Raw genomic sequence first — 22079 nt, 5'->3', positions numbered from 1 at the left:
TCACCCTGGAACAACCACACATAGACTAAGCTAATCAGCCTTGTACATAAGCAATCATGATATTACAGACCCTAACTGCCTGGTAGAGCAAACTCCCACCTGATGCCTCAAGACACCACCACCTGCTTTCAAGGAGTCCTATGCTGCCCTCCACCACTGAATGTGCAAGAGCATGTGTGGCATTATAGTGCCTCTCATCTGTTTTCTAGGGGTAGAAGAAATGCGTATGGCACCAGTATCTGAGTGGGTAGCAGTCACCACCTAACTTGATAGCTGTTACAATGAAAACAGACCATATAAAAAACTGAGGATTCAGCCAGTTACAATATCAACAATCCAATCACCATGTACAGTACCATCAGCAAGGTGTCTGCCAATGTTACACTGCTGTAAATTGCCTTTTTCTGCTGGAAATAACATGTTATGTTTTATGTACAGTATGTACATTTACTCCATACAGGAAATGAATATAGCACCTTGTCAGTAGGTTAATGGCTTCCAGCACAGCAGGCATGATGGAGCTGCAGCTTGGCTGAGATACTCCTTACCTGTCAGCTAGTTCCCTGAGAAATGAAAACAGGTAGCCTGGATAAACCGATGAAAAACCAAAAAAAAAATTTTCAATACAAATTCATAACATTGGCCCTTTTACATCACTTTTGAGATTTAATGTTTGTCACTTCAATTCACATCATAGTAAAGGCTTGGTGATATGAATTTTTATGAGTGTTAGTCGTCATTTAGGTGGTTTGGATGCATTTCCCAACTTGATCAAGGCTGTTGTCATTTCCCAGTTTCTCTGAAATGTTTCATATGCACGAGTCATAGTTGCCGTAAGTATGCACAAATTCACCCATCACATTTTCTTTTATAAATCTTGACTTTTGAGTGGAAAGTTTTATAAAAGTGATCCGACGCCATAACCATGTTGCCAATGCACCAGGAAAGTAATGGTGCACACCACTAGTGTGGTTCACAACAACAACAGCAACAAAAACTCCCTTTATGATTCACTTCTTTAAACATCTACTAATATGAGTCCTCAAATCTAACAATGATATACCTCTCTAGGGTCAATACACTAGGTTACCTAAGACAAGGACAAAATACATAAACAACACTGGATGTAGATTTACACAAGGGCTATGTCTCCATTTATTTATAAAGTCATCCCTGAGATACATGTCTTCAGGTAATAAGAATATGCATTTGTAAAGAGTTTGTTTTAATACATCTTTCTAAGTACATGGCATTTTCTTCTAAGTTAAGAGAGCCAATGGATGCCACCTTACAGCCATCCTCTCAGTTATACTGTATAGTTGCCATGTGTAGTGTGAAGTTCAAGGCTCTATAATGGATGTGGTTTTGTATAGTAATAAATTAGCACTGTAACAAAGAAGTGATGATGCATTATATGCATAAAGATAAAAAACTGAAAGCAGATGGGATAGCTCTTGCTTCTTCAGAAATGAAAATCAGGGTGTTGAGTTGGCACACAGTTATGGAAAAACTTGAGAAACCTTAATTTAAACAGTGTATGCACACCACATTCATCACACTCACTGTCACTATCAAAAACATTAAGAGTGCTTAATAATAGGGACTTCAAAGTACTACTAATGGTGTATAAAGCCTTAAGTAATCTTGCTCTTTCTTACATTTTGGACTGACCATGTCCCTACATTCCAAGTTGTAACATTAGATCTTCTAATAGCAGCCTGTTTATAATTCCAAGAGCCAAGTTCAAAAGAAGTGGTGTGGTGTCATTTTGCTATTACACATGAAAAATCTGGAATACATTACCAATGGAGATACACCAGGCTAATTCTGTGGAACATTTTAAGAAATTCCTAAAATCCCACTTTTTTAATTTTGCTTTTTCACAGCTTCAATTTAGTTTTACACTTAATTTTTTGCATATCTCGTGAATTATCATTTTCAACAATAAATCTGCAATCGTTATTAATCTTTACTTTTGTCTGTTTTCTTTTCTGGTTCTTCTGTGGTGTCGTACTGCAATACCACCATCTGATCACAGTTTTGTGCAGCTATCGGTAATGTCTGAATGAAAGCGGATACCCCAACTTGCCGCAAAATTCACTGTGTCCAATTCTCTAACATGAAGCCCAAAAAGAACTAATAAAGAACTACTTAAGAACATTTATGTTAGGCAGAATGCCCAGTGGGGACTTGGCAGTCTTTTGGCCTGGAAACCCTTCAGATTTTGCTTGTTTTTTCCCCCAGCTTAACTGAAGTTTTTCTTTTTTTGTTTTAATTTTTTCTGTCCACCCTGGCCATCTGAACTTATCATCAAACTGTCATTCCGAAACTGAAAAATCTATACTTTAAGGACTCTGTTTCTCTTAACTATATATTTTTCTTATGTATGTGCACATTTTTATCTATCTTTTGTATACTGTTTATTCATTGTTATTCTTATCAAAATTTAATTTGGTTATCTTTGCATGTAACTTCCTCTTTGAAATGTTGTAAAGCACTTTGAGCTACACCTTTTGCATTAGAGTGTGCTATAGAAATAAAAGTTGTTGTTATTTATGGCACTCCCACTTTCTCTCTTGTTTGCTGTTGTGAAGTCAGGTAAAATTAATAGCATGGATGCATTGATGTCTTTGTGTTAGTCTATTAATTTTTTTAATTAAAGTTAAATACTGTGCACATAAACAATAAGCATGATGTTAGTTTTGCTTGCGATTATGTGGTGTGTAATAACTATGAACAATCTTAAGAAAGGACTAAACAAATCCAGGGGACATAACAGTACGGAAGGTCAAAGGGAGATCAAAAGCAGAAATTAGAATTCAGCTAAAGTTGCCTAAAGCTCCTCCATATAGTCAAGAGTAGGCTTGGTATCTGCTGTTAGCCTCTGCTTCATGTGAAAAACATCTTTATCTGTTGCTTATGTAAGGTAAATGGGTTGTGACCATGTGATGGGAGGGGCAAGTTGATAAAAGTGAGAACTTGCCCACCATCCCTGTTCTGGCATTGAACCTTAAATTGCTTTTGCAAAAACTATTCCTAGGTGTACAGTAGAGCTGTCAAATTATACAAATACTAGCTGTGACACGATTTTCTAAGAGAATGGCCCATGGTTATTGTGCCAGTGGTTAAGCGGATGTATTAGAAGTACTTTAGCAGATGTATCAGAAGTACTATGTAACTAACTACTTTCATGTTTTGTTTTTTTTTTTTCACCAAGAGCTAAATATTAGTTCACTGGAGCTCCTTACCTTTGATAATGCTACATACAATTTGTCTGTTATTAAAACATTTGTGCCATAAATTAACTCCTGCCTTTTCTACAGACTGCCTTTGAAATTTGTTTGTGGTTATTGAAAAACACAATTTTATAGGAAACTGTATTATTGTGAAATGAAACATATAATTAGTAGAAATAATAGGAATTTTGAGTATAAACATAATTTTATCTTGTAAAAATGGCAACTTCAATCAGATTTTAATTTAATGCTGTGATCTGTACAGCCCATAACCAAATCTATTTTGGGATTTTCAGGCAGCATCAACCTTCTTATGGTTGCTCAGATTCAGTAGATGTATTAACCCAACCTATCACTGAGACCTATATTATTACAGCAAAGAATACCTTAAAGCATCAGAAAGCACCGGGTCTGGATAGCTACGTTAAAGAATACATTAAGTCCTTTCATATACACTTGACACACTACTTGTGCCAAGTTTTTAATAAAGTGGTAATAATAAACTGCTGAAATGTTACAGGCTACTGTAACTACACTACCCAAACCAGGTAAAGCCCCCACTACACTACATCATCAAATTTCCGTTCTATTTCTCTTATCAATACAGATACAAAAATATACGCCAAGGTCAGCACATTTGTCAAATATTCATCCAGTGTTACTTAAAGATTGTAAACTTGCAGACAGTACACAACACATCATGAACCTAACTTAGTATGCAGAAATGACCCAGAAGGCTTTTCTGCTCCTGTCCCTACAGTGCATCCGGAAAGTATTCACAGCGCATCACTTTTTCCACATTTTGTTATGTTTCAGCCTTATTCCAAAATGGATTAAATTCATTTTTTTCCTCAGACTTCTACACACAACACTCCATAATGACAACAGGAAAAAAGTTTACTTGAGGTTTTTGCAAATTTATTAAAAAAAATAAAAAAACTGAGAAATCACATGTACATAAGTATTCACAGCCTTTGCTAAATACTTTGTCGATGCACCTTTGGCAGCAATTACAGCCTCAAGTCTTTTTGAATATGATGCCACAAGCTTGGCTTGGAGCGTGAGATCGACAGGCGGATCGGTGCGGCGTCCGCAGTGATGCGGGCTCTGCATTGGTCTGTCGTGGTGAAAAAGGAGCTGAGCCTTAAGGCAAAGCTCTCAATTTACCAGTCGATCTATGTTCCTACCCTCACCTATGGTCATGAGCTATGGGTAGTGACCGAAAGAACGAGATCGCGAATACAAGCAGCTGAAATGAGTTTCCTCCACAGGGTGTCTGGGCTCTCCCTTAAAGATAGGGTGAGAAGCTCAGTCATCCGGGAGGGGCTCAGAGTAGAGCCGCTGCTCCTCCGCATTGAGAGGAGTCAGATGAGGTGGCTCGGGCATCTGATTAGGATGCCTCCTGGACGCCTCCCTGGTGAGGTGTTCCGGGCACGTCCAACCGGGAGGAGGCCCCGGGGAAGACCCAGGACACGCTGGACGGACTATGTCTCCCGGCTGGCCTGGGAACGCCTTGGGATTCTCCCGGAAGAGCTAGAAGAAGTGGCCGGAGAGAGGGAAGTCTGGGCATCTCTGCTCAAGCTGCTGCCCCAACGACCCTACCTCGGATAAGCGGAAGAAAATAGATGGATGGATAGAAGCTTGGCACACCTATCCTTGGCCAGTTTCGCCCATTCCTCTTTGCAGCCCCTCTCAAGCTCCATCAGGTTGGATGGGAAGCGTCGGTGCACAGCCATTTTAAGATCTCAATCGGATTCAAGTCTGGGCTCTGGCTGGGCCACTCAAGGACATTCACAGAGTTGTCCTGAAGCCACTCCTTTGATATCTTGGCTGTGTGCTTAGGGTCGTTGTCCTGCTGAAAGATGAACCATTGCCCCAGTCTGAGGTCAAGAGCGCTCTGGAGCAGGTTTTCATCCAGGATGTCTCTGTACATTGCTGCAGTCATCTTTTCCTTGATCCTGACTGGTCTCCCAGTCCATGCCGCTGAAAAACATCCCCACAGCATGATGCTGCCACCACCATGCTTCACTGTAGGGATGGTATTGGCCTGGTGATGAGCGGTGCCTGGTTTCTTCCAAACGTGACGCCTGGCATTCACACCAAAGAGTTCAATCTTTGTCTCATCAGACCAGAGAATTTTCTTTCTCATGGTCTGAGAGTCCTTCAGGTGCCTTTTGGCAAACTCCAGGCGTGCTGCCATGTGCCTTTTACTAAGGAGTGGCTTCCGTCTGGCCACTCTGCCATACATGCCTGATTGGTGGATTCCTGCAGAGATGGTTGTTCTTCTGGAAGGTTCTCCCCTCTCCACAGAGGACCTCTGGAGATCTGACAGAGTGACCATCAGGTTCTTGGTCACCTCCCTGACTAAGGGCTTTCTCCCCCGATCGCTCAGTTTAGATGGCCAGCCAGCTCTAGCAAGAGTCCTAGTGGTTTCGAACTCCTTCCACTTATGGATGATGGAGGCCACTGTGCTCAGTGGGACCTTCAAAGCAGCAGAAATTTTTCTGTAACCTTCCCCAGATTTGTGCCTCGAGACAATCCTGTCTCAGAGGTCTACAGACAATTCCTTTGACTTCATGCTTGGTTTGTGCTCTGACATGAACTGTCAACTGTGGGACCTTATATAGACAGGTGTGTGCCTTTCCAAATCATGTACAACCAAGTGAATTTACCACAGGTGGCCTCCAATTAAGCTGCAGAAACATCTCAAGGATGATCAGGGGAAACAGGATGCACCAGAGCTCAATTTTGAGCTTCATGGCAAAGGCTGTGAATACTTATGTACATGTGCTTTTTATTTTTAATAAATTTGCAAAAATCTCAAGTACACTTTTTTCACGTTGTCATTATGGGGTGTTGTGTGTAGAATTCTGAGGAAAAAAATTAATTTAATCCATTTTGGAATAAGGCTATAATATAACAAAATGTGGAAAAAGTGATGCGCTGTGAATGCTTTTCGGATGTGCTGTATATATGGAGAAGAATACAGGTTTGTAAATTCAGCAATTATGAACATTTGTTCTCATTCTTGTGCAAGGGTGCTATTCTCAGGTATTGATTTACAACTCAAAACTAAACTGCAGCTATATTTTCCTTATAAATGGACTGACAATTTCATCAGCTACTTGGGTATTTTTTTAATATCTCCCAGTAATTTATTGTTGGAACTACAGCTAATATTCAATCCTAATGTAATGATTATAAAAAAAAAAATCATGGGCAGGGAAGACTGCACTATTGAAAATGCAGATTCAAATAAATATTTTATATTTATTTTCTACTGTGCTTTTGCTCCTGTCAGCTAATTTTATTGGAAAACTCAATCAGTTATTAATACCTTCATATGGAAAGAGAAAACATCCTAGGATAAATCATTCAGTAATGACTAGACAAAGCAGCAGTAGAGGTATGGCAGTAATGGACACTGGGTATTATTATAAGGAAAATAATCTACACCAGTTAAATCTTTGGTGGAGTCATCCAAATAATAAATTCTGGTATCATATAAAATGCACCATGTTGAGTCAGGACCCTAAATACATAATGCATAGCATGTCTTGTGGAAAATAAAACATCTTATATCTTACCCAGTGCAAGCATCCCTTGTGCTGCTAAACTTCTAGATCTATAACTTGGTTCTCTTGAATGTCTTGCTAAGGATCTTGATTTAAAACAATGCCAAACTGCAGGTAAAAAAGGCATTAGCTTTATACAGTATATACACTACCAGTCAAACTTTTAGAACATCTCAATTTTTAAAGTTTTTCTTCAGACTTAATCAGCTGAAATGCAACGAATGACCTAAAATGGTGAAAAGGTATGAAATAAACTGCCAGAGGTTTAAATTTAAAGTTTAGGTTAGTAAATACTGTACTGAAAAAAGGAAATATAAGAATAATTTGCCTTCTTTAGGGAACAAATAATAGGTTACAACCTACAGATGTTCTGCAACAATTAAAGTAAATTAAGCCTTGCAAGTAGAAGTAAGCAATTTGCAGAGGTGTCCCAACTTCTGTTGATTACTTAAAAACCCTCGGTATGCCTTAAAGCACAGCTGGAACAGACCAGAACGTGTTACTACACCCTCTGAAGTACTGCCCGGACAATACTTCAGTGATAATGGCAAGAAAATGGCAATTAACAAATGAAATGAGGCAAAGCATTACTACTGTTAAAGAAATTGTAAAAAAAAAAAAAAAAAAAAAAATAGTGTCAATGAGTGTGGTGTCTTACACAATCCAAAGGCAAGGCAGACCCAAAATCACAACCCAATCAGAAGGCAATTTTCTGAGGGTCACCAGCGTGCATGATGACCTTTCAACAAATCACATTAAGATATAAACTGCCACACAAGGACTTCTACAAATACCTGAGGATTTATCATCTTGTACAATTTCTGCATCATAACAAACTAACTATTCTAAATTAAATTATCAGATTCGCAATCTGGAAGCTCTTTTAATTATAATTTCCAACAAGATCCCTCCACTACAGATACACTTCCTTAGATGTTACGGCGGGAGAAAGATTTAAATATTATTTTCTTAACACAGTAATGGAAAGCTGTATAATACTGGTCGTACAAAACATCACACTACACTACTCATTGGCAGAGAGGACAAAAGCTGTTTCTAAAATTGTATCTTACATCACACAGGCTAGCAAAAATATTTCCTTCATCACCACTCCTATGTTGCAGAAACAGCAATTAAACAGCAAACCTCATCCATACATGGTGGTCCTGTAAATGTACTCATCCCTTATAGAGAGAAGTGTTCCTTTATTTCCCAAATAACACGGATTTGTGTGTTACAGGATCCGGCATTAGCACATTTGGCTTTGGGTGACGTGTCGAGCAGATGGAGGAATTTTGTATGTCACATATAATTTGCAGCATGTAATTTAATAGTAGTTAGATGAAAATCTATTAACATACCAAAACTAGTGGATGTTCTCCTAGTACTAAAAAATAATACTTTTTTGAAATTAATATTTGCAATAAAGATAAAAAAAAACAATTTTTCAGGCATGGGGTAAGTGGTTTGCAGATAAGGAATAATGTACAATTAAAATATAATGAAGATTTCAAGATGGTGGGAAGGATTATAGTTGCTAATGGTCCATTTATGCAGTGACTGGTTTTTATTTGAAAACCTTCCCCAGACATATTCTGGTTTGAACTATTTAGCTCCCAAGCATCTACGAATTTTGTTATTTCTCATGCCTGTGTAAAAATCCAGAATTTGAAAATTACTTGGAATGCCATTACCTGTACTGGATACACTTGTGAGACAGCATTACTTTCTTTAATGTACCATTCAAATATATGATGTGTGACTTCACTTATAGGTTATACTAATAAATGGTAGTTTGCCCTCCAAAGCCAAACAAATTACATATATTCAGTGTTTGCAGATTTATACTTAGTAGTGAATTATGCGGTTTTGCTTGTCCTACCAGCTGCATGTTTCAGTGATTACTTGTCTCTTTTAACACAGTACATTTCACATTAATAGGGAGATGTGCCTTTTCCTTCGAAGCAATGAAACACTAAATAAATTTTATTTTGGTATGAACAAATGGAACAACACATGTCATCACTGGTGTGGTGTAATTGATGCTGGCAGGCCTCCTGCACCCCACAGTCCTACATGTATAACAAGGAATGTACTTAAGTTGCACCCCAGCACGACCCTGAACTGAATATGCTCAGGTTGAAAAATGGACATATGCTTGGACTGATGGACATCTGTAGAAGTGCTCATTACAATCAGAGAATTAATTTGAAGCCTTCATTAATAGTAGGACACTATTTAAAAGTGATTAATCTCATTATTTTTTCATCTCCTCTTGCAAAAGTATGACAATACAAGTTAAACAATCACACCTAATTTGATCTGTAATGTTATTTCTCTCTCAAAGCATGCACAAATCTGTTTCAGAATTCATTCCATAATGGGATAAAAGTAGCAGTAATGTGAACCTGTGTGTGTGTTTTGCATTTTTATTTTATAAATAACATGAACAATTCCTGCACTTACATGCTAAAATTTTCTTGCATGAACACAATGCATTCTCAGACATGACCTCTGATGATTTTGTTATTGACATCTGTTAATGCATTGCTGTATCATCAACACTGTAAGTCATTTTTATATGTGCTTTTTACTCACATTTTTATCATGCACTAGTGTGCACTTCAAAGTAATTTGTCTTCTTGGAGTCATTCATGAGTGCAGTACCAACATTCTCAGTACTATCAATATGGTAAAAAGGTTGGTACTATTAAGTTTACGGAACTTTGGTACCATATTAGTACCAAAATATCAGTTCTTGTGACACCCCAACTGCCAAGCATGCAGCACTTATGACTCGTGCCCTGATGCAGCTTCACAAAAATGTGACTTTCTGTGCATGGAAAATGACATTATCAAAGGGCAAAGAAAAATGGGGACACTTCACATGCCTGTATTGCAAATACAAAACACATATAAAATTGCTCACAATTACAAAAACTCATTATACACATCTTTGTCTTCTTCCTCTTTATCTTTTCCCACTTGTATGTGGGGGTCAGTGTTTTAAAGGTTTAGGTGTGATTTTTATGAATGTCTGTATGCGTTACTTAATTCTCACACACTCTTCCCCCTCCTCCAGCCTTCTACTCTACTTTCTGCCTTAATAAGTCAGTGTCCATCTACAGTATATTGTATACTGCAGGAGTTCTCAATGTTGGTCCTTAGGGGCCCACTGTGGTTTCAGGTTTTTTCTCTTCTCTTATTCTACATTAAGAAAGCACCGCAGCATGTTTTACATTTATAAGACATTTAGGAATATTTTTGTTTTTGCTAGAGATTTAAATGCTTAACTCCCTTTTGTTGATTTCATTATATTTTGCCCTTTCGTGGTGCAGTTTGCTCCCTTCATTGTATCTTAATAATGACAACCAACAGAGCAGACAGCCAGGCAAACAACACTGAATCATGAAAGGCTGCAACTACTTCAGTGTTAGACCCACTAATTAGAAAATAATGAATTAATTAAACAATTAGAACACCCGGCAAAAAACAGAATGAAAATCAAGATGGAAATATTGTTAAAAAGAAAAAAAAAATAGATTATTCCCATATAACTGCTTGGTAGATTTTAATATATACATTTTTTTACCAAACTTAGTTTTTTAATTTCTACATTTTTCCCACAACACAGAATCTGGCAAATAATAGTTCATTTAATTAGCCCAGGAGTCCAATTACAAATTGAAGCTGGTTGGAACAAAAACCTGCAGCGACAGTGGGCCCCCAGGACCGACGTTGAGAACCCCTGGTATACAGTATAAGTCAGGACATGATGAATATAATTGTGTTTCACATAAGGAGTTTTTGAATGTATTAAATTTTGAATTGTAATTATTGTTGAGTATTTCTTCTTCATTTCATTTTATTTTATATTTAATATATAATCTATCACATATTTTATATGCAACAGCAACTTAAAAATCATGCTGCTACGTAAAAACAAGCACTTCAAAACTTTAAAACAAATCACAAGAAACATATGTTACAGTTTAAAAAAATAAAAAATAAACAGCTTATGGATGGTAGATCAAGTTTACGGAACAGACTGATTTCATAAATTTGTTGAGTCGAGTGCTGGTGATCGAAAAATAACATACAAGATTAAACTAAACAGGATTCTTTTACCTCTTTACAGATACAGCCAATAATACAACACATACAACCGTAATAATTATTTTTCATTTCGCCTCTGACTAGTTTTAGTTGAGATAGCTAAGCGTACTTCACTGATACTAAAAAGAAAGCTCTTAAAAATGTAAATTTTAAAGTCATTATAATAAAAAATAATCAGAAATATGGCAGTTATTTCCCATTATATTTAAAAAGAAATGTTTTGCTTGCTATGATGAATGCTTAATGTTTTAATATAAAACAACAGCAAACAGTTCATGAGCAAAGCGGAACAGGAGCAGAAACAATACAATACTTTTAGGTTGCTGGTCAAGCGTTTAAAATCTGTTGTTAGTACAGTAATCCCTCGCTATACCGTGCTTCGCCTTTCGCGGCTTCACTCCATCGCGGATTTTATATGTAAGCATATTTAAATATATATCGCGGATTTTTTGCTGGTTCGCGGATTTCTGCGGACAATGGGTCGTTTAATTTCTGGTACATGCTTCCTCAGTTGGTTTGCCCAGTTGATTTCATACAAGGGACGCTATTGGCAGATGGCTGAGAAGCTACCCGGCTTACTTTTCTGTCTCTCTTGCGCTGACTTTCTCTGATCCTGACGTAGGGGGATTGAGCAGGGGGGCTGTTCGCACACCTAGACAATACGGAAGCTCGTCTAAAAATGCTGAAAGATTATCTTCACATTGCTATCTTTTGTGCAGCTGCTTCCTGAAACGACATGCTGCACGGTGCTTCGCATACTTAAAAGCTCGAAGGGCACGTATTGATTTTTGATTGAAAAACAAACTCTGTCTGTCTCTCTCTCTCTCTCTCCCTGCTCCTGACGGAGGGGGTGTGAGCTGCCGCCTTCAACAGCTTTGTGCCGTGGTGCTTCGCATACTTAAAAGCAAACAGCCCTATTGATTTGTTTGCTTTCCTCTGTCTTTCTGACAGACTCTGCTCCTGATGCGCACTCCTTTGAACAGGAAAATATGTTTGCATTCTTTTAATTGTGAGACGGAACTGTCATCTCTGTCTTGTCATGGAGCACAGTTTAAACTTTTGAAAAAGAGACAAATGTTTGTTTGCAGTGTTTGAATAACGTTCCTGTCTCTCTACAATCTCCTGTGTTTCTGCGCAAATCTGTGACCCAAGCATGACAATATAAAAATAACCATATAAACATATGGTTTCTACTTCGCGGATTTTCTTATTTCGCGGGTGGCTCTGGAACGCAACCCCCGCGATGGAGGAGGGATTACTGTATACCCATTAACCAAAAAGAAGAACGGTGCAATAGAAAAGTCTGTCAGGTTCAAAAAGATGATATAAACTAACAAATAAATAATATAAAAATGCTGATCGTGGAAGTGATGTGCACAACAGATGTATTAAAAAAAAGTAATGCATGCATAGTACTTCTGGAGTAAGATGATAAAGAAATTAGTGTGATATATAGAAAAATGAAATAAAAGACGGTTTGTTTACAATCAAATGTCAGCATAAGAATTTTTTCATGTAGATTCAAATTATATTTGAAAATTGATGTTCGTTCTGTTAGCCCTATTTGTATAAGTTTATATGTACATTTATTCTTCAACATTCTAATGGAATTAATGATAATGTAATCAATAATGTTTAAGTATGAGACAAATACATAATTGTTCAGAAAAATAAAGTGTATATTCTCAAAATAGCATAACCACATTAATATTCAATAAGGCTAGTACGTACTGTGGAAGGACTGAGAAAAAGGCAAGGAACAGCCCTGGAATTAACGTCAATCCATCAGAATGACTACTTACAAATGTACCCTCACTGACCCAATTTTGAATTGCCATTTAACCTAATCTGTACATCTCTGAGGATATGGAAGGAAAACCATAGCACACAAAGGAAAATCTACATAGGCAGTCCATACAGACAGCAACCAGACAATATGACTTAAACCCAGAATGCTGTATTATCAAAATAAAATTTTAAATTATTCAAATTCTTATTTGGATGTGCTTACTTTGATATCTACTCTGTTATTATTGGTTGTAATAGTATTGTAACATGTACAGAGTACAGTGTTCAACCAACATGCAAGACATCACCATTCTTCAGTGCCATGATAAAACTCTACAGCAGTGCCATTCAATTTATTCAAATTATTCTGTGAAAAAATAAAGTTTTCCACATAGACATTTTTTCATTACTTGCGGATTTTCTTCTTAGAAATGTATATACCTTAGTTTTCATACCCACTTTAATCTACTGTAGAGGCACCACCAATAAATAACTGGGCATAAAAATGTGAAGTGTAAATTTGTTTTTAAAACTACACAATGAATTTTTATGTCAGTTTTCAAGCAACAATGCCAAGATACATAAAGCGAGGGGGCAGCTTCAATAAATTGTTGCTGATCAATACAGTCCAACTGCTTGCATTTTCTGATTGAAATGGCAGGGCTTCAAATATATACTTTTCCTGTTAAGAGTCTTTTAGACAGATATCGACATAAATAACTGCATGTCTCACTTAACATACTGAAATATTCAAAACACCATTTTGAATCAGACTCTTCAATGCTCACTTCCATCAGTCCCGTCTCCTCTCTCATGTCCAGAGGTTTCTACTCACAGATAGGGAAGTGACAACTGTACTCAAAGGAACAGCTATAATTTTCTAGTTCAAGCAGTATTAAGCAGTGCATCAGCCAATATGATGTTGGTATTTATAGTGGTCTTGCATGTTGTATTTGTCTGAAAAATGTGTTGCTTACTTTTGTGCATACAAGGATAGATACTGTATCAGTGCACACTCATTGTGGATTTGGATCACTTGCAAAATTCATTAGAAGTGACAAAAAATAACTAGAATTATGTCACTTTTAGCCGTAGTATGAATGTAGCCCATATGATTTTTTCCCATGTTCTCTGGTTTTCCTCCTATATATCTATATTATGGAAGATGGTTAATTGGCCTGTGTATGTCTAAGTACAAGATGGTTAATTGGCCTAGTGTATGTCTGAGTACGTCCTGAGATGAAACTAATCTAAGATTGATCCTCACCTTGCACTCGGTGTTCCCAAGGATACACTCAAGCCCCCTTTTGACATAGAAATGGACAAACGTGGTACTGAAATACATGGATGGAGGAAATTCACTCAAAAGAAAATTTTTCTTTATTTTCAAGAAGATACATTTTTCTCATTTTTGCTTTGCTGGAGTAGGAGGAGGAAAAGAATTTAAGGTAAGATATAAGATAAGATTCCTTTGTTGTCTTTGCATATCAAATACAATTTAACAAATAAATGGAATATTTCAGACTGCTATATATCTTTTTAAATGAACAAAGATCCTATGTCAAGTATGTATAAAAAGTGTGCATTGCAGAGAGAGTCTGTAATCCAGGCTGATTTCTGCTTTGAGCATGGTACTGCTGGGGCAGGCTCAGAAAAACACATGGAACTGTTTTTAACAGGTTCCTCTTACTCCCCATAGAAGTTTATATTATTCTGTACTTTTTTGTTTAAAGATGATATCTTCATGAATATTTTAAAACATATTAGTATGTGTAATCCAGAAGCACCCATTTTTTTTATTCGTGCATGAATTTGGTTATCTCTTTAAGAATCCAAAAATTCAACCAAACTTTGTAAAGGTTTGGTTAGTTTCAAACAGACATTAAGTCACTGCTACACAGGCACCACGGTCAGCCTCTGTACAAACATTTGCTTTATATAAAAAAACTGAAAATTTCATAATCACAAATGCAGCCATTTTTCAGCACTCGAGTATATTATGCAACCTCCTCTCTTCATCTGCATTAATAAATTCTTCAATATCATGCAACTATAGAGAACTACAATAGAAAACCAGTCTACTTGTCACAAAATATACAAGTAAGCACAGTTTGGAAGTATAGACTCATATCACCACAGAGAAACAAACGCACGCCCGGACTGCTCCTCCTTACTACTACTATTGGATACTGGGCACAAGTCCGTATCTGAACAAACATCAGTGACCAGTTCAGCTCTCCACAGTGTGCACCGTGTAGTTGAATACAACAACAGTAAATGACAGTACAGAAATTTAGGATCAGTTCTACACAGTGCAGACCACCCCAAAATGGAATGAACAGCACAGAAATCATCTGTGCCTAGACCTAAATAAAATTAGATCGGCACTATACAGTACAGCGATCAGCAAAAATTTGACCAACACTCGGAACGTATTATTTGGCGATTTTCGAGACTGGCGTGCATAATGAGGTGCAGCACACCTCGTAAAGGTGATGCACGTAACACATCGACTCTACTGTAAGATTTCACACCTCAGTACAGTACCACATTTTCTATACGTAGCGCAGTACTGTTCCCATTTCTAAAATACAGGTCAGCTTTTCATTATGACTGCGATGCACATCGCCTGTTATTTTGAGCGGTCTGCTGCATATGAGGCAGCACAACTAACACCACGACTGCATTGCTGCATGCGGCTGAACACAAACTGAACGGGCAATCGAACTAGGGCTATGTCAGTGCTCCAGTCTCTCGAATTCGCCCATGCAGAGGACTGTGGTGAGCCGCACAGGATGACAGGCCATACGGTGCTCTGCATCTCTGCTAAACCATAAGCACTGAAGCCTCCTCGTTTATTATACTCACACAAAGAGAGTGTTCGGACAACGCCTCTCTCAGCTCATCTGTAAGTTCCATTCCATTTTACAGGCGTAGTCACTGTTTTCCGAGTCTCTCTTTCTCTCCCTTTACCGCTAGCTTCCTGCCGTGACGGTTGTTGATGCTCTGCTTTCCTGTGGGCTGTCAAAACTGATGCATCCGGGAACCGAGAACAACAGGGGGTCAAAGGTTGTTGCTCGGGGCAATGGGAGGCGGGGCCAAAAGGTGGGCTTGTGTGCGCAACCGCTTAATTTAAACACTTCCCGTCTTGACCATCGTTTAAAATTGCTGGGTAATTTAACATAAATTCATTAAAACACAGCGAGCAAACTAACTGTTACCTGCATTACTTTTATTTCAGATATTGGTAGTGTTTTTAATAAAACATAAGGTTAGTTATATTTTTGGTATATTTTTGTCATGCACTCAAAAATATACTAACGGGTTATTTATCTCTCTTAACTTAAAATAGTAATATTTGTTGATATTACATTACCTCTTTCAGTTACGTTGACATAATTTTCATAGAAGAGGTGTAATCAGCCTGTTGTCTTAACTCACCTATTTTAGGTTAATCTTACACAACTTTTTAAATATTCCAAACACAGTATGTTCATTTTCATTACACACAGTTGCATAAAGTGGATTTAACTTAAGTAAGTTTTATGTGCGTAATATATATTCGCATAAAGAGTCATCTCTTTTGTTTCAACCCCCCACATTTTTTTAGGTGAGATATACTCACCTAAACTACAAGAAACAGATATTATCTATCTATCTATCTATCTATCTATCTATCTATCTATCTATCTATCTATCTATCTAAGAAACACTTAATACAGAAGAAGAACCATTGTGGTCTAATCTATGGAGTGATAAAATTCAGTCATGACACTAACAGAACAGCTGATATTGCCATTTTATTTTGCAATTATCTGGGAAATAAACAAAAAGCAAAAGTAATGAAAAGGGTCATTGGTTAATGTGTAATGTAGCAATAGATAATAAAAGTTTATTACTGGCAAATATATATGGTTATAATAATCTTACTCTCAAAATATTAAATGCTGAAGTTGCTGATGTTATCAATGAATTAAAATATACTTTTACCATTGATAATTTAATAATTGGAAGAGATTTTAACACAGTTTATTTTGATTGGTTAGATCACTGTGCAACTACATTTCAAAATCATCATAACGGTGAATTGAAAAAGTTTTTGCAGTAGCCAGTCATCTTTTAGATAGATAGATAGATAGATAGATAGATAGATAGATAGATAGATAGATAGATAGATAGATAGATAGATAGATAGATAGATACTTTATTAATCCCAAGGGGAAATTCAAATCTTTTAGACCTATGGTGTGACGTAAACCCAACAAAGAAGAAGTATACATGGTTTAAACCAGATGCTTCTGCATAATCAATAATTGATTTTTGGTTAGCATCAAATCCTGTTATACTATAAATGGTATAGGTTACTGTGATATTTCAGCTACTCCATTGCAAGATCATTACAGTATGTAATGATGAAGTTTAGCACTTACAGCTTCCAGACATCATCACCATTGTGTGAAGGGGCTACTGGAAGTGCAATTTTAGCTTTTTAAATTCAGATATTTTTGCCAAGGTATAAAAACTATTACTTAATAATATAATAATAATTAACTACATTTATATATCGCTTTTCTCAGTACTCAAACCACTACTTAAAAGTTAGTAATGACAAGCACTTTACCTCTTATGTAGCTAAATGGGAGTTTTTAAAAGAATAAAACATGTGCATTTTCTGTTTCTTATTAACTAACATCATCAAAGAGATTCATACAGTATGTTGTAATAAATCTTACTGAAAATAATAGACAAAAGCTATTGATTCTGTGTAGACAGCTTAATGAAATCTGTAGCAAAAAAGCAAAATGTGCTTTTATAAAATCTAGAGTAAAATGGATTGTGAAAGGTGAAAAAACTGCTTATTTTTCTAGATATGTAAAACGTAGGAAATACATTTGGTGAAAACATTTATTAACAATGAATAATGTATTGACTGTGATAAGGTTGCTAATAAAATATTTTCCTTTTACAGTAAATTATACTCTTCTGTCTATTCTACTTACAATTCTGAAAATTTCTTAAATATTTCATAAAAAAATCTATTAAAACATTAAGTAAAGTTTGACATTAGGGGGAAAAAACACATTATATGAGAAAAGCCAAATTAATTAAAGATTTTAAACATGGTGGTCTACATGCTATAGATTCTGAATGCCTAAATGGTACTATTAAGATCAAGTGGTTGAAATATTTTTAAACTATTAATACTTTGTGGAATCATATTCCTAGAGAAACGTTTGTCAAAATTGGAGGTATTCAGTTTCTTTTATCTTGTTACATTAATACGAGGGTCGTTCAAAAAGTTTCTGCACTTTTTTTTTTAACATAACAAGCAAAGGTTTTTCTAAAAGTGTTTGGTGCTTTTGTATTCAAGCAATAAAGAGTCCAACAAGAAAGTGCAGTCCAGTTCAATAAATAATCCCGATAAAAAAGTGCAGTCCAGTTCAATAAATAATCCCGATAAAATCAGTGTCCATGCGGAGCTTAAAATCCCAGTCAGTACCCGGTCATTAAAAACAACTAACTTAAGTAAACTCTTCCTAGACCTCATCTCCACTGCTCACCCACAGGGTTTGCTCAGCCTGAAGAGGCACACTCCAACAAGCGTGGTCAGCCTACTGGGGGCGGGAATCCCCTTTCAAGTCATGGGGAGTCCTGTTAAGTTTAAACTTATGGCACCAGACCTAGCTTCTCTTGGACCAGAGGACAAAATTTCCTTCTCTACTTCTCTCTCTCTCCCTTTTAGCAAAGCAACACCTTCGCTCACAGCCACAGCACCTGGCACTGGCACTCAAGGTTTATAGTGTACTAGCTAACCATTGAGTGTCACATTTTAATTGAGCTTTGACAAATTTCTATTTCCATTTCATACCCCACTGTACACGGCAATCATGATCACTTCCAGGGCTTGCCTGTTCTTCAGTCATCTGTCTGCCCTATTATTTATTGTTGCTGTTTACATAGCACGTCGATTGTTTCTGCTGTCTTTCATTTGCATAATGTCTTTTCTTTGCGCAACACAACATAATGTTTGTTCCTTACATTAGCACAATATTAATAAATACCAACAATTAAAAAAAATATTGACAAATAAAAAAACATGGGTGGGCAAATTTTCTTTTTTCTATAACATCAAAAAATTTAAATTAAATCAGTCAAAGCATTTTTGATATTTTGGGGGTATTTTATCTTTCTATTGGGGGGGGGGGGGGTAACCTCTAAATATTGATATATTGAAATGTGTCCTTTTCTAGTGGATACATACTGCCCTAGATGTACCATCATTGCCAAATTTCAGCTTTTTAACTAAACAAGGAATGGTATTTTTGTTGATGAGTAAATGAATAAGTCAGCCAGCCAGTCAACTTTGCATTATCTATGTATGTATATATAAAAATACATGTAAATAATGATTACAGCTATGCACTATTAAAGCCCTTTGGAATGGTGTAGACTATAAGAAGGCCATCCAGCCATTTTTCAACTGTTTTAGTCTGTGTACAGTGCCAGTCCTTCATAGGTTACATTCACACACATACAACTACACTCAACTATCCTGGGCAAGTTTTCATTCATCAGTTTTGTGTATTTGGGATGTAGGGCATGAGAAGCAAGAAGAAATGAGAAATGAAATTATTTTTTGTTAAACTTTTGCTAACTCTCATTTGCAATATCTGAGGATTTTAAGTTAAAGAGAATTATTTTTAATAGGTGTCCTTTTTATTGAAAATAGCTGTGGAAAGCATTCTTACTTATTCATGCAGCCAGATTATTAGAAAATTAATTGAAATTAATGGAAATGGAAAAAGTAATAAATTAGATGGTTAATATTATGATATAATATAGACCACCAAACTTGACAATAAATATGTAATGTTCATTTAATAATGCCTTGTTCATTTATTATTATATGTAAAGCTCTCATAACATTGTTCCTATTAACTATATGACTGAACATTCTAATCTGGGATTTCTAAAGACCTTCTTAATTAATGACTGAGTCAGCTGTTAAAAGTAACTAGAGCCTTAGAGTCAAACTGCAATTAAAGGAAAGACTGACATTTTGTAAATAATCTGCAGCTGTAGGAACTATATAATCAAAAAAGTGAGTCACTTTTTCCAAAACATTGGAACATTGGGCATAAGCAGTGTGTTGAATTAAAAAAAAAAATCCTATTTATGGCAGCTTGATGGAACAGTAGGTACTTTTGCCAGTACACAATATCTGGACCCTGCTCTGATACATAGCAGGGGTGCCTTCATGATCATGTTTTCCTTCTGTTCATGTTGATTTTATTTGGAATTCTTCTTTTCCCCCACAGTGCAACTTGTTGGTTTAATTGGCAAAACTAAATTGGCTTAATGTGTGTGCACACATGCAATTGTATGCCCTATAATGGTATGTCTTCTCCAGCTCTTTGAAGAGTATTGAGTTATTGCTTGCACTTTATGTTGACCTGCTGTTTTTGTGTGTTTTTTTTTACTTGCAGTATTTTGTATTGTATGATTGCTTTGATGTAGTGGTGGGGCTAGAGTGTGCAAATGACCCAGGGAGCTATAGTGAAGCTATCTTTAGGGTCACCTAAAGGGTCACCCTTGCCTGAAAGTTCTTTGGTAATACTGCAGATGAAAAGGGGTACCCTGATCCTCCAGGTTGGGGGATAGACATAGGGTTAACAATGCTATCCTGTAAAAAGGCATGTTGCTAAGGCAAGTGGATGGATAAGATAAACTGACCAAGGAGCAATTCAAAGATTGATGATTTTAGGGTGTCATCCTTGAATGTTTTAATCTACACAGAGCGTATGCCTTTGCCAAATTAAATGAAGAACTAAGAAAGTATAAGATAGGTGCTATAGCCTCTCAGGAAGTAAGATGGAAAGGTAGCAATATACTGTAATAGTCTCTACTAACTACACAGTCTTCTATAGGGGACATAAGAAAAATACGTTCGGAACAGGATTCCTAGTAGAGAAGAGAATTAAACAAGCTATAATTGGATTTCCCCAATGTAAATGAAAGAATATGCACTTTAAGAATAAGAGGTGAAATGTTTATTCTCTCAAAAAGCAAAGGAAGACATAAAAGGCATTTTATTTTGTGAACAGCTTGAAACTGTGTATAACAGCTTACCTAAATGTGATGTAAAAATACTGCTAGGTGACATGAATGCAAAGATTGGAAAGGATAAAGCATTTAAGCCAACAATAGGATCCCACAGTTTGCATAATAATAATAATAAGAAGAAGAAGAAGTAACATTAGTGGACTATGCACAGAGTAAGAAGATGATGATAAGCAGTACATGTATTGAACATATTCATAAAGCAACATGGAGAATGCCTGATAGTAAACTCCTAAATTAAATATATGTTTGTCTAATTGACAGGAGGCATGGAACAGACATTATTTATGTCTGATGTATGAGAGAAGCAAATGGATTCAGACCACTTTTTGGTACTGGAGAAATATAGGCAAAAAACATTAAATATGAAGTCAAAAAGGGCAAGAAAGGAAGAACATTTAATATCATTAAATTAAATTGAAGTTTGAAATGGAAATACCGAGAAGAGATTTCTAAGAACATACAAATGGAAAGTATGGATAGTGAACAAGGAATAGAATGAGAATGGCCAAAAGTAAAGAGAACAGTAACTGAATCTGCTGTAAAAATCTTAGTTTACAAAACTCCAACAAAAAGGAAGAATAGAAGATTGGTTTGATGACGAATCTAAAAAGGTAACAGAAGAAAGAAACAAAGCCTGGCTTGAAATGTGAGAAAGGAAAACAAGAGCTAGCATAATGGAATTTTCTGAGAAGAGGAGAATGGTCACCAAGATTAGCAGAAGAAAGAAAAGGGAGAAAGAACAAGAAAGGCTTAAGAAACTAGGAGAGTTATATGTAAGGGGTGGTGGGGGGTCAGCAAACCTGTTCAAAGAAGTTGGCAGAGTAAATGGAGGTTTCCAACCAAAAACAAAAGTGTGTAAAGATAAATAAGGTAACCCAATTGGGAGTAAAGAAAAAATATTAGAAGTTTATGCTGAATACTTTGAAGAGTTATTAAATAAATGATAACACATACAGTAGAAACAGAGAATGCACATGTGGGATTTATACCTTATGGTCCAGAAATTCAACTGGATGTGCCATCTTATGAAGAGGTAGAGGCAGGCATTAAATGATTAAAAACAAATAAAGCACCAGGAGATGATGGCATATGCTCAGGTTTGTTACAATATGGGGGCCCTGAGCTATGGAAGTATACAGGGTATACTGTATTGTACAAAGGTAATACTGTAGTGAAATTATGGAAGGAGAAGCAAATGTCAGAAAAATGGAAAAAGGGGATAATCTGCCCGGTTTTGAAG

At 36.4% G+C, this 22079-nt stretch overlaps 1 protein-coding gene across 3 annotated transcripts in view; it reads right to left on the bottom strand.

The window, feature by feature from the left end:
* Nucleotides 1–15764, bottom strand: part of wdr37 (WD repeat domain 37) — a 175743-nt gene extending 159979 nt beyond the window's left edge. The window contains exon 1 of one of the 3 annotated variants that reach the window (XM_051929340.1): nt 15584–15764. In XM_051929340.1, coding sequence (XP_051785300.1) covers nt 15584–15634 — 51 coding nt within the window. In that variant the 5' untranslated portion in view covers nt 15635–15764. The remainder of the gene's footprint in view (nt 1–15583) is intronic. The other 2 variants (XM_028804096.2, XM_028804095.2) reach the window with 2 other exon arrangements.
* Between the last annotated feature and the right edge of the window lie 6315 nt (nt 15765–22079).

This window comes from Erpetoichthys calabaricus, chromosome 6 (genome assembly GCF_900747795.2).
Source record: "Erpetoichthys calabaricus chromosome 6, fErpCal1.3, whole genome shotgun sequence".
NCBI lineage: Eukaryota > Metazoa > Chordata > Cladistia > Polypteriformes > Polypteridae > Erpetoichthys > Erpetoichthys calabaricus.
Note: the sequence above shows the minus strand (reverse complement) of the source record. Positions and strands in the feature narration are given on the sequence as shown.